Source organism: Semicossyphus pulcher, unplaced genomic scaffold (genome assembly GCF_022749685.1).
Source record: "Semicossyphus pulcher isolate SPU_LCO1_2020_fin unplaced genomic scaffold, fSemPul1.0.p SCAF_6, whole genome shotgun sequence".
Taxonomy (NCBI): domain Eukaryota; kingdom Metazoa; phylum Chordata; class Actinopteri; order Labriformes; family Labridae; genus Semicossyphus; species Semicossyphus pulcher.
The window spans coordinates 23899074-23911750 of NW_027211737.1; the positions used below are offsets into that span (position 1 = coordinate 23899074).

At 43.3% G+C, this 12677-nt stretch overlaps 1 protein-coding gene across 1 annotated transcript; it reads right to left on the reverse strand.

The window, feature by feature from the left end:
* Positions 1 to 4005: 4005 nt before the first annotated feature.
* aplnra (apelin receptor a) lies at positions 4006 to 6030 on the reverse strand. The gene has a single exon (XM_069683068.1). It carries the CDS (start codon positions 5883 to 5885, stop codon positions 4803 to 4805), a length of 1083 nt encoding a protein of 360 aa, XP_069539169.1. The 5' UTR covers positions 5886 to 6030; the 3' UTR covers positions 4006 to 4802.
* Between the last annotated feature and the right edge of the window lie 6647 nt (positions 6031 to 12677).

The window sequence follows — 12677 nt, forward strand, 5'->3', positions numbered from 1 at the left end:
AGAGTTTGGTCTGAAGATGCAGAGTGACGCTGCTACCAGAAAGATTAAAGGAAAAGTGAAGTGAAATTTTGTATTTTTGTTATTATCAATTTGTTAACTGGTTCCAGTTTACATTTGACAAGGGGAACCTCCAAACTCCAGATGTGTTGTAGTTCAGAGCCCCTCCGCTTTCATTTCTTCTTCTTTGGGACTTTCTATTAATTCCCTCTGCCCCCTCCCTTCTGCCCTGTTGTACAATTCCCCTATGGGAGAGATGGTTAGCAATTCTTAGCAAATTAAGCTAACATACATTTTGTGTGTTTATTTTGTGGGAGAGGAGCTGAAGTGGGAGTCAAATTAACATGGAGGTTCCCCGGTTACAAACACACACACAGTGCACTTTATTTTTCAGTCGCTCCAGGAAGTTGCAATGTTGAGCTCCAGTGAATTCACACAAATTCAACCAGCATCTACTTTTCTGCAAATTTGACCAATCATCCTATTTCCCTGCACGTGTAAAGTCATTAAAGTCTTCTTTGATATTCAAATATCGATCCCCTGAAGAGTGCAATGTTATATAAACATCAGAGGGAATCTTTTACTGTATCTCTAATATCTTTCGAATGCCGCACGCTAGAGACTGCATGCTTTGACAAAACCTACTTTTTTTTTGCTGTACTCACAGTAGACGTGTTATGTGTTACACACAAAAAAACACAGTGCAACTTTTTTAATAAACTTACGTGAAATCTGCCATTTTTGACCGCAACTATAACAGAAAATGTTTTAGTGAGACCCATTCATACCATCATGCTGTTGTTAATACAAGAACACCATATATGTATTCATACGCAGGTGAAAATAGCCCCACTTTATATTCCAAATTGAGAAATCTTATCTTAAAACTACAGTCCCCGGCTGTTTAAGCAAATTATCAAGTCTATTTTAAAGATGCAGCTGTGACCAGATTCACATCTTCAGTAGCAACAAAAAGAGACAGGAAAGAAAGTCATATTGTTTGTTCTGTTTTAGTATTTAATGGTTTGAACACTTAAAGCTACTGTGAGGAGTTTTTATCTGGTTATGAAACAGACTGAAATTAATATGGATGCCTCTATATGAGCTACAAAAGCAAACCAGGCCATCAGGAATTAGATTGACTTAGTTATTCTTAATGTCAGACGAAGTGATTAACAGCAAACAAGCATAACAGCCTTTAGCTGTGTCCCAATCCAGGTGCTGCAGCCTTCGAAGGACGTATCTGAAGGCCGATTGCGTCACAGAAGTGTGTCGAAGTCTGTCCCATTTCGAAGGCTCCTTCAGATGTGGCTGACAAATGCGTCCTCCGTTTCCAGGGCCGCTTTGTGCGGCAGTTCAAACGACTTTTTTAACGGCTGAGAAATACACTTTAAAATGTGAAAGTTTTTGGTTTCAACTCAATCGAATCGCAAGTGTTACACATGTTTAAGAAAACGAAAGGGCCCTTGAAACAAATTATCTTTAAAATAATAACTTATGTGACATTAATTAAGCTAGCTAGTTAGCCCGTTAGCTACCTGTTGCTAGGCGACAGAAGCGACCTTTGGTGACGCAAGGGTAGACCAGACCGTCTCATTTCAGTTTGGCTTTCTTGGTCTACGCAGGCCATGAATGGAGCATCCTCTGTGGACCGACTCCTTCGAAGGCTGCAGCCCATGGATTGGGACACAGCTTTTGTTTACATTTTCCATGTCAAAAGATTCACAGTGAGGGAAACGTTTCGACTAAAAACATTATTCACATGTACAGGCACAGAGATAAGACGTACAGCTTGGTCCACAGGGGTCACCAGGTTCAACTTAAAATGAAAGTTCCTCACAGGAGCTTTAAGGAAAATTAATTATCTTTTTCAAAAGGTTGTTTTAATTCTTATTTGATCTTTAGATTTGACACATAGTCCACAAAATAAAGGGCAATAAAACAGACACATAGCTCAAGAAATGATAATTCAAGAAAGATCTAATGTGTGTAGTTTAAATCAGGAAGAACCAAAGGGTCACCGTACCTCATTTATTGTGTAGTTGTGTGTCGTATTTGTGAAGTAAATCATGCAAACAGCTGCAGGGTTTTAACAAGAGGTGGCAGCTGTTGGTCATAACAACCAAAAACATTCATGCTCTATTACTCTCCTGATGGGGTAGAAACTATGAGAGCAGAGTGGGTTAACATGGTTGAACTCCCTCTAAGAATACTCTGCGAGCACTGTAAAGCCAACACCCAAACATCCCGTCCACACACACACACACACACACACACACGGGCCACACACGAACACACAACAACATTTATGATCATTCGGACACACAGTTGTTGTTTGTGTGTCGGCGGTGTCCCCCGTGTTCCCCCGGTGCTTCGCTCAGCTGGTATTCTGGGTGAGTTAGCGCGACGTGGACTCGCCGGCTAACAGCATCAGACAAGCTGTCAGGCCGGCTCATCTCAATAACAACAACAAGTGTGAGCAGTGCGGCACGCATGATCGACTCCACCCTGAATCCACTGTCTTATTGTCAGACTCATATGTACTGTCTTTACATGGACGCTGGGGGCTTTTGTTACAGCTCTTATATTGTTTAATGATGCTGTAAAAGCTTTGTTATGTGTGCTTTATATAGGAACTAATGGCACTTGAATGGCCTCCTTCCACTTGGCGTTGTACTTAACCATATGAAGAGTAACTGTGTGATTAGGCAACTCTGATTTCCAGGCCTTCACATACATCACCGTGAAGCGTCTTGTGATCCATTTCCAGCTCCACCTCTGTCAAAGTTGGCTCCACTTTTACCAGTATGGACAATAAGTAACACATGATCTCTCACACAGGAAGACAAGATGAATCACGTGGCGTCACATTCTTACCGCCGCACACATGTTGTTACTTTAAAACATGATGCAAAGCGAACTCCAGCATGTGCGATTCTCCCTCCCTCACCTCATCCGCAGTTACTCTTATTTCTCCTCTGCCCAGTGTGTTGGAGCATCTGCAGTCAGACCCCCACCTCCCCTCTCCTCCCTCTCTCTGTCTCTCCGCCCCGCCCTGCACCCCTCCAACCGCTCTAACTGCGATCTCTTGTCAGCGGGGACAAATATTGACTTGTTCGGTGGCCTCACTTCTGCCAGGATTAGAGCCCCACTTCCCCCTCCTCCCTGCTTCCACCGCCGCCGCCATCTCTAAACGGTGATTATGTCCAACAGAGCTCATTACTGTCAAATCAAAGGATCCCTCAGAAGAGTCACTTGTTGGTAATGACCCTATTATTCAGGGAACCTGTGGGCTTTGGTTGGTTTTACCTCCTGCAGATAGATAGTCCTCTGATGGATGCTTTGTGACGCTAAATAACATTGTTTAACGTGAACTGAAGACACTTCAAGAAGACTTTTAATTGATTTTTTTTATTATTATTTGGTCTATACTGTACTCTTTGTAATATTAGTTCCAGAGACCTGACTTGACCGAACAATTTAAGACGCATTTGGCCACACGATCAACTTCCTCTAACAGGCAGATACCTCCAACAGAGCCAAACTCTTTTGGTGACAGCCATCTACGGTGACCTGCTGGGCCCAAAAAAAGATCAATAAATACAGTCCTTCAAATGGGCAAAATCTTTGTTTGTATCCCACAGGACTGTGTCATCAAATAGTTAAAGTACCACGTCTGATGGAACTCACAGCTGAGTATCGAATACACACTTTCAGGATGACGGTCGCTTTGCATAATCCGGTTACAGTCTGGATACTGGCCGTGAATCAATAGAGATTAGAGATCTATTAGTCTGAAGGTGTAAACCAAATGCGAGGCATTCATAACAAAGCTTCCACCCTCAGGAGATACTTAGCGCTGAGATAACAGGATGGTGTAATGAAACTGATGTGAAACTACAGGTGAGGTTTCAAAAGACCCCCTTTGGAGTAAATATGTTATCTCTTTTTCACCGTCTGAATGAGCTGTTAAAAACTTGCACACACACTCAGTAACTCATAGATCACATCTTTAATACAGTAGTTAGTTACAGTGATGTCAAAAAATAAAACATATATGCATCAAATCAGAACATTTATTTACAGTTTCTTTGTCCCCTTTAGTGCCGTGACTACACCATGAAACCCCTCCACCCCGCCCGCCCCGTTCCTGTTCCCCAACAACATTTGTCAACTGCCATCTGCCTGTCTGCCCCCCGTCTCCTCCCCGCAAACTATATAATTAAGCTGCAACACCTTTTCTCCTCTTACGTCCCCCCTCCTCCTCCCTCCTGCAGCCCAGACCTCCACCTTCACAAACAACAAGCTTTTAGGAGGACGCTGCTTCTGCTCTGTCGGATTTCCCTTGCTCACACATTTTTATTTAACAAGTGCTTCTAAAACAAAACAGCAATACATCTGAACAAGAAAAAAAAATGCTATGGTATGAAAATACTGTACAGCTTTATGTTTCATCCAGTGTAAACAGAGTTGCGTGTAGATTGAGTCACAGTTCCCGACATCAGTGTGGTAGAAATGAGAGTTTTTTTGCAGAGCAGGACAAACAAAAATAAAGTTTATTCTCTGAGAATTTGAGGAACGAAGGAGCTATGGAGCTCAGCCGGCTGGCTCCAGCTTCAAGTCCAGAAAACTTTACAGAGTCCACCTCTTGATGGATTTCGTGACTGTGAGCAGTGACAATTCAAAGTTCATCATGTCTTCTTACCAGCTTTGAAGAACGGACACATGAAGTCTTTTTTTACAAGTGTTCCAGTGGCTGGAGCTAAGACCGGCCCGCAGCCTCACTCCACCCAAACTTTGCCTCTCTACACCTTTGTGGCCAGAGACTGAATCTCCGACTTCTGAGTCTGGGCGCTGAGCGTGGACGACATGGAGCTCATCTGGCCGTGCATGGCCTTCTTCAGGTTGAGCAGGCACAGGCACTGGGAGCGGAAGCGCAGGTCAAAGAAGGCGTACAGGAACGGGTTGAGGCAGCTGTTGATGTAGGCCAGGCAGGTGGCGTAGGGGTGAGCCAGCAGCAGGAAGCGCACAAAGCCGCAGGAGCTCGGGCCCAGGTTCAGGTAGGAGAGGGCGTCCATGCTCTTCAGGACGTGGAAGGGAGTCCAGCAGATTGCAAACACAACCACCAGCGTGGTGATGATCTTCAGCAGACGCTTCTTCTTCTGGTCCTCCTTGCGCAGGTTGTTGAAATGGCGGGTGACGGTGCAGCCGATGAAGCAGTAGAAGATGGTCATGGCCAAGAAAGGCAGGAGGAAACCCAAGGCGGAGGAGGAGAGGCTGAGCCCGGCGATCCAGAGGGACTCGTGCCGCTGGTTAATGGTGACCAAGCTGAAGTCCATAGCGCAGGTGGTCCTGTTGTTTATGTCGTTCATGGTGGTACGGAAGAGCAGAGTGGGGATTGCCAGAAGGCCGGACAGGAACCAGATAGCACCCAAGGAGGCCAGCATGGTGCCCCGAGAGCGGAGCCTGGTGCTGGACAGAGAGTGCACGATGGCCAGGTAGCGGTCAAAGCTGAGGCAGGTGAGGCAGAACACGCTGGCGTACATGTTGACCAGAACCACGTAGCTGCTGATCTTACACAGAGCCACACCAAAGGGCCAGTGGTAGCCCAGCGCCGTGTACACCGCCCACAGAGGAAGGGTGATCACGAAGGTGAGGTCAGCGAGGGCCAGGTTACCTATGTAGACGTCTGCAGCCCGGCGTTTGGCTTTGGACCTCCAGACGGTGAAGATGACCACGCCATTACCCGACAGACCCAGGATGAAGATGAGCATGTAGAGGACCGGGATGAGGGAGTAAGAGGGCTCCCACTCTGAGAAGTCACAGGCAGTCTCATTGTCGTCATAATAGTCGTACATATCAGGATATTCCCCAGTGTTGGTCTCCATGCTGCAGAGGAAAAGATCTTTAAAAATCCTTTGTTTTCAGGAAGCAAAAATTAGAGTCCTGTACAGGTCCAAAGCTCCTGAGGTCACTCTCAGTAGAAGTCAGAGGAGCTGCAGGTTGAGTTCACTGCTGCTTGGAATCTGAGGAGAGGGCTGATTGTGTGAGAGTGACTGACTGTTGGCGCTGTCTGCCTTTTTAAACTCGGCCCTCCACACCCCCCTGGTTCCCTCCCAGGACGACCCCCCTCTCCCTCCTCCTTTCAGTAAAACATCTCTCCTCCTCCCCCTTCCCTCCTACCCCCTCCTCTCTCTCACCTCTTCTGGAGCCCATCCCTCTGCCTGTAGGAAGAGGAGCCCCTTTACATAGGTGAAACCCTCCTTACCAATGTTTTGCTTTTTAAAACTTTGAAACAGTAATGACCAACTTTTAGAAATGTATGGAAAATCATGCATCAATAAAACAAAAACTCTGGACCAGCCTGCTGGAAGAAAGAAAACGAGCAAAATCAGTTTCATCGATAAAATCTGAAAATACCCATTTATGTAGGCTAAATCATATTTTTACTACTACTACTTTAGCACACAAGTGTTTTTTGTGTCTGTTTAGCTGCACCTGCACACCTCATGTGACATATTTTTTTATTTGTTTTGTTTATTTTATTGTTGTTGTTTTACAAAAAGCACTTTTAAAAAGTGCTTTAAAGCAAGTATAGTTCTTCTTATTATAAAATGGCAATCAGGCAATTTAACACATTTGTAATTTCATTTTATTCTGAAAAAATTAGCAAGTTCTAGTAGCTACTCCTGCTTTACTTCTTCTATTGCATTTAATGCTACTGCTAGCCTAATACTACTGTTACTGCTGCTGCTACTTCTACTAATACAAACAATAACAACTCAAATAAACAGCAACAGACATAGCAATAAACAGATAAAAATCTTACAGTTGATTGAATCACTTTTTGTCCATTACTGGTGAATAAATGGCATCATATAAACAGAAGCAGACCTGTCTGTCTGGTTGGACCACCCTGTCTCACTCTCCTCTTCTCCTGTGAAATTATCATCCTTTAATCGACACAAAACTTTTTTATTGTCGTATTAGTTTACACGCGACCTTGTTAGTCAAAGTGGATTTCTGCTCATGCGCGGAACAGGTCTGGACACATTTCAACTCCTCATGTGTGTCACATTAAACTAACGATTTAACGGCCGTTAAATGTGCAAACTGTCCGAGTCACGCTTTAGCGCGTATGGACGATTAAAGAAAGTCACTGTCGCAGGCTTAACACGTCAGAAATATGAGTCTACGAGTGTAATGAGTCTCCTTGAACTGAAAACGTAATTAGATCGACAGTGAATTGCAAACTGTTTGAAGATTAGATTAAAAGTCAGCGGGCAGCTCCGCGCATGTGTGAATTCAATTCTCAAGTCTGCGGATTCATTTCCATCAGAAAAGGACGAGCAAACACACTGGTTTGCTACAAAAACAAAAGGAAACCTCACATTGACACCATCGCAGAGCTAACAGTGTGTATTTCTAAATCCTTTTCATTGAACCTGAAGTAATACATGTTCATTAACCTGCTGTTTTCATCATTTAGGAGTAGACATGCAGTTTACAGGGCAAGACGTGCAAAATATTATATTATTATAACACATTTTGATGTCAAATGTCTGAAAGGTGATCCATGTTAGCTATTTTAAAGTTTAAAAGTGTTGTATGGGTCATTTTCGTTCTTTATTTAAATTACAGCTCATGGAAATAAATTGGCAGTTATTACTTACTAATCATACAGTGATTGTCCAACAATAAAACACACAACAAAACGTTTAGAAAGGGCTTTTTATGGATTTTAAACACCAAATATGAGGATAAAGATTGTTATTAGGGACATTTTAACCACCTGCAGAAGAAACGTTTGACATATTATTAATTCGGCTCATCAGATATGTAGCTCCTGCAATGAGATTCAGTCCATCACAGAGAAAGAAGTGAAACAAAAGACAGGACTAAACATTATTTATAGCATATTTAGTTTAGATTTAATAATCTGTCCAAGTCAGGCCTCCTAGTGGTGATAACGGAGAGTTATTGCATTAAGCTTCACAGTGGATTATGCTCTGAAAAATGTCTTTGGTGAAAGGAGGGACTCTCTGGATCGCAGCGTATCAGCCTGCAGTGAGTGCCTGCAGATTGTACTGCACATGGAGCCAGTGTGAGGGGAGTCTAATGTAAAGTTGGAGCCCGGTTTCTTACCTGATGAAAGCCCAACAGTTGAGTAAAACTTAGCACATGTAGGTCAAAATAGTTCAAAGAAAAAAAGTCAAATGGGTTATAGTAAAATTATTCTGCTTATTCCTCATCCTCTACTTTGGAAGAGCAAACACACACAGACACCAGGTGGGTCCCACCTACACCTCATTCCCCAGGGAGAGGATTGGCCGCCTGCTGCTTGCAGGCCCGCTATCCCTTATACAAATAAATTAGTAAATTTAAAAAATAAAGGCGAGCAGATAAGAAACAGATGGTCAGATTAGACCATCGTCTTGGATATCTTCAGAGGAGCTCCTCACTTGTTAATCGCAGACTTTAATGGTGCCAAGATAAAGTCCTGCTGCTGATCCTGAGCTCAGTGAACGGGGGTGGGAGGATGATTATCAGCTGGGAGTGAGGGCTTACTTTTCTTTATTTCTGTCTTCATAAAGTATAGATATTTTACCTTACGTTTTTGCATGCTTCTGTTTTGTTTTATGCATCCTTTATATGACGTATCACCAAAGCGGCCTTGCTCCATTGTGTCAGTTTTCTGTCTCAGGCCTGGACCACACATGTGTCCCTGCAGCAGCTGTGACTGCTTTTGATCTGCTGCTGTAATGACCCCTCTGCTGTGATATAACTGCTTCTGTCTCACTCTGACCAGTAGCTTCATTTCACTTAAAAACAATTATATTTTTTTTTACATATGTCTTTTTCTTTAAGAGAGCCACTGAAGGGCGACATTGGGCGACATCTGTAATGGACGTGTGTCAGCTCCAGTCTGCTCAGAGCGAAGATAAGTGTCTGAAGGTGTAATCTGTGACCCGAGGTTTGTTTGAAGTGTAAAAATTGATGGCAGCACACAGATCCCCCCTCCTCTTTCTTTGATTTGTGGTTGATACAGCAGACCCCCGGCCCCACAAATCATGCCTGCTGAGGCACCCGGGGACCAGGGCCACAGGGGGGTTAAGGGTCACACTGTGGTGTCATCTGACGGAGAGGATAGATCCCTGGGTGCACACTGTCCCCGCTGAACACAATTTAAGTGGGATGATGATCATAATAGTTCATGCTGGACTCTGATTTGTGTTTCCAGCTTGTTAAATCTTAAAGCTAACTGTTAGCACAGCCGTGGATCTTTCGCGTCGGCCTGCTAAGTGCCGACTCTGCTGTGTCAGACGATGTCGCACTCCTGTGTCAGGGCCACACCCTCAGATGTGCGAGGGCACTGCTCCTGCTGAGGGGTTTGTTAATTGGCCGGGCATCTTGTCAAAGTGCAGGTTATCTGAGGATCTCTGGCTGCTGTGTATCTCCTACTTCTGCCTCTGTGTGCTTTCATAGTTAGTTCAATAAAAAACTAAAAACATCACAATAAAACACAAAAATGAAATACATTCTCACAGTGCAAATTACAACTCCCATATATAACTTTCGGAGGTCATTGTGTTGTTCTGTATTTGCCTAATTAAACCCTCGAGCCGGATTTCAGCCGCAGCACAAACAGCTATCTTCCCCTCACATCTGCCTCCTGACCTCAGCGTTGAACTGAGCAGAGACTCCGCCCGATCATAAGAAACGTTTCCCTGATAAGGTCGCTCTATTGTTTGATTTTTGTCGATCTCAGCACTTTTCTCTTAATGAGCAATGCACCTGTTGTAAGAGTTATATTTCATCATGTTTCCCAGATCAGGTTTAAATGTGAGCAGTTACTTGGGTTAACGGACCGTTTACAAAGAGCTGGGGTGGGCAGAGGGGCTAAACCAAATGTTTTACTTCGAAAATCGATGCCCTCCTTAGAATTAATATTTTTCACTTCGACTACATTATAAGTACATTTTAAAATAATGCAATAATTAAAGAAGCAATATATTTCAAGCAGCCACTAACGGCTAAAGTTATGACTTTGATGCATGTCAAATGCATCTTAACCTGTCCCTAGAAAAGGCTTTGTTGCCCTAACCCTTAGGGTTAAACTATACTATTCTTTGAACAGTCTCAAAGCTACTCTGGACACAAACTTTTCACACAAAGTCAAACACCATCATTTTTACACATTAGAGATTGTACACAGATCCTGTGTAGTACGACTACATACATAAAATAAAAATAATTACAGCTCCAGAAAGAAATAAGAGACCACTCCAAATTGAAAACCTCCTGAATGTGATCAAGAGGAAGATGGATGGTCACAAGCCATCAAACGAAGACGAGCTGCTTCAATTTCTGCCCCAAGAGCGGCCTGACGTCACCCAACAGCAATGTGAATGTCTACATGCATGAACACTGTATTTTAATCCAAGTTATAACACCAAATATTGATTTGTGAACTCTTCCTGAGTTAAAACATTACCATTCTGTTGTTTAAACATGAACATGAATTTGTTTTCTTTGCATTATTTGAGGTCTGAGATCTTTTCTGCATCTTTTTGTTCTCTTAAGCAGTCGTCATTTTCTGCAAATAAAAGACCTAAATGAGAATATTTTATTTGGAAGTTTGGAGAAATACACAAGCTCATTTTACACAAACACAAACCTATAAACAGAACCAGAGAAGAACGTATTTTTGCAGTGCTCTACAAAGCCCCCCTGTGGCTCCAGAGGCAGTTGCGCAAAATGTGATAAATTGCCTCAAGTGATGTCATTTGAGTCAGCATCATTTGGGTCAAGCGCGACACACCAAAACCTCTGACCAAATTGTCAGCAGTTGAGTTGCATTGTGGAAATTGTTAGCTGTTTGATGCTGCTGTGTAAGAAGGTAAACCAATCCAGATTTACTTGTTTCAACATGTATTAAGTGTCACTGAACTGCACATGTGCGTACATCAAAAGTTTTCCTTGGATGTCTCAGATGGAGCAAAAAACGTTGTCCTGTCTGCCGTCTGTGCCGGGAAACAGTTTGTCCTGTCATCCGTATCAAAACCCAAACACGGCCGAGCCGGAGCCAAACTACAGCCGGGTGTGCATGTTGATTACTGTTGATGCCACGAGAAACAAATTCCTAACTGTTTATTTACAACTTATCCACCTTCCTTATTGCACGTCTGCCAAGAGATAACAAACACACACACACAGGGACAGGATTTTTATTGTGACACGAGCCTTTTCTTAGTTTAACTTCGTCTATTTAGACCCTTTTTCTTGCAGATGTTCTTAAGAAGAAAAGGATGTAAGCAGGTCATCAGGATGCTAAATGTAAGCTAACAAGCTAACAGCACTCATTGACCCAGATGCAGACAGCTGTCTTTTCGTCCATCCGTGTTGTCTCCGCTACTCCAGTAGCTCGCTCAGGAACAACCGGGTCACAAGGTGTTTCCCCTCTACTATCTCAGGACCCTGGACCACCCCCGCATCCATCCTCTCTCCCCGCTACACTGTGTGTGTGTCTCTGTGTGTGTGTGTGTCAATGGACAAAACAGCGAGCACCACAGGATGTGCTATAATGGGACGGTTTATCCTCTCCTACTGAGACCTCTCACGTTTTTGTTTTATAGCAGCCTGAGGTCAGATATTTATTTAAGAGACGGCCTGATTGAATGATAACATAAATATTTTTGTCACCATTGTTTTTATAAAAAAAATAGGTCATACTGATGCTCATAAGAAAAGATATGATAATTTCTTGTATCTTGTCATGTTATTTGAAGTGAGCGTTTCACCTGCGCTCCCAGGGAAGACCAGGAAGGAAACGGAGCAGAAAAAGTGGGAAACAATACCATGGGAGAAAATAAAGAAGCGGGAGATGAGTCTAATGAAAGAGAGGAAGAAATAAGGGGACAAAGGACAGGGCTGATGAGAGGGTAGGGGTTTTGCGGGCCGGCCGGTTCTCCCTGTGTAGAGGAGTTAATGACAGGGATTAGGGAGTCAGGGGGGGCTGCTGGGATCTCCTGGCTCTGCTAGACTCCAGCCCGGCCCTCCCGACATCCCAGGAGATCTGCGGGAATCTGACTCCATTTGGCCTGAAATCTCCTGACAAAACAAAAACCCTGCGGCTCAATTAGGAGGAAATTAGTCTCTCTCTCTCACATTTTATACACTCTGATAAGAGAAGAGTTTTACTGCTTCACTGCAACAAAAGGGCAAATATGATATTCAAAATCAATTAGCTGAACTGCTTTTGAGATTCTCTGGATGTTTCTTTAAATCTGAAATCTTATTTTTAATTGTTAAACCAAGAAACGTATTCTGAAGTGAAGTGAAAGGAAAAGTCTGGATCTCATAATCAATAAGTCTGTGTGACAGTATGACTCCCGCCTGTTTTCCTTTTAACTGGAGACACAGAAACTTAAAGCCCGTCCCTGTTATGAGAAGTCAAAGTGAAACCCCAAACAGCAGCACCATGTGAAAACCAGGTGCTTTGCAGACTTTTCATCCACAGTTTCATAAACGTTTGAGCGTAATATTCTCATTTCCTTCAGCACAGGAATGAAAGAGCTGTCACTGACGCTGAGAGAAACCAGGAGGGAGACTCAGACGAAGAAAATGCTTAGTGAGCAAAACCATAAACTCAAATTGGGGATAATCACTAGGCTTAAATT

Bases quoted from the DNA above. Each gene is read 5' to 3' on its own strand.
- aplnra (XM_069683068.1), bottom strand. From the start codon at position 5,885: ATGGAGACCAACACTGGGGAATATCCTGATATGTACGACTATTATGAC.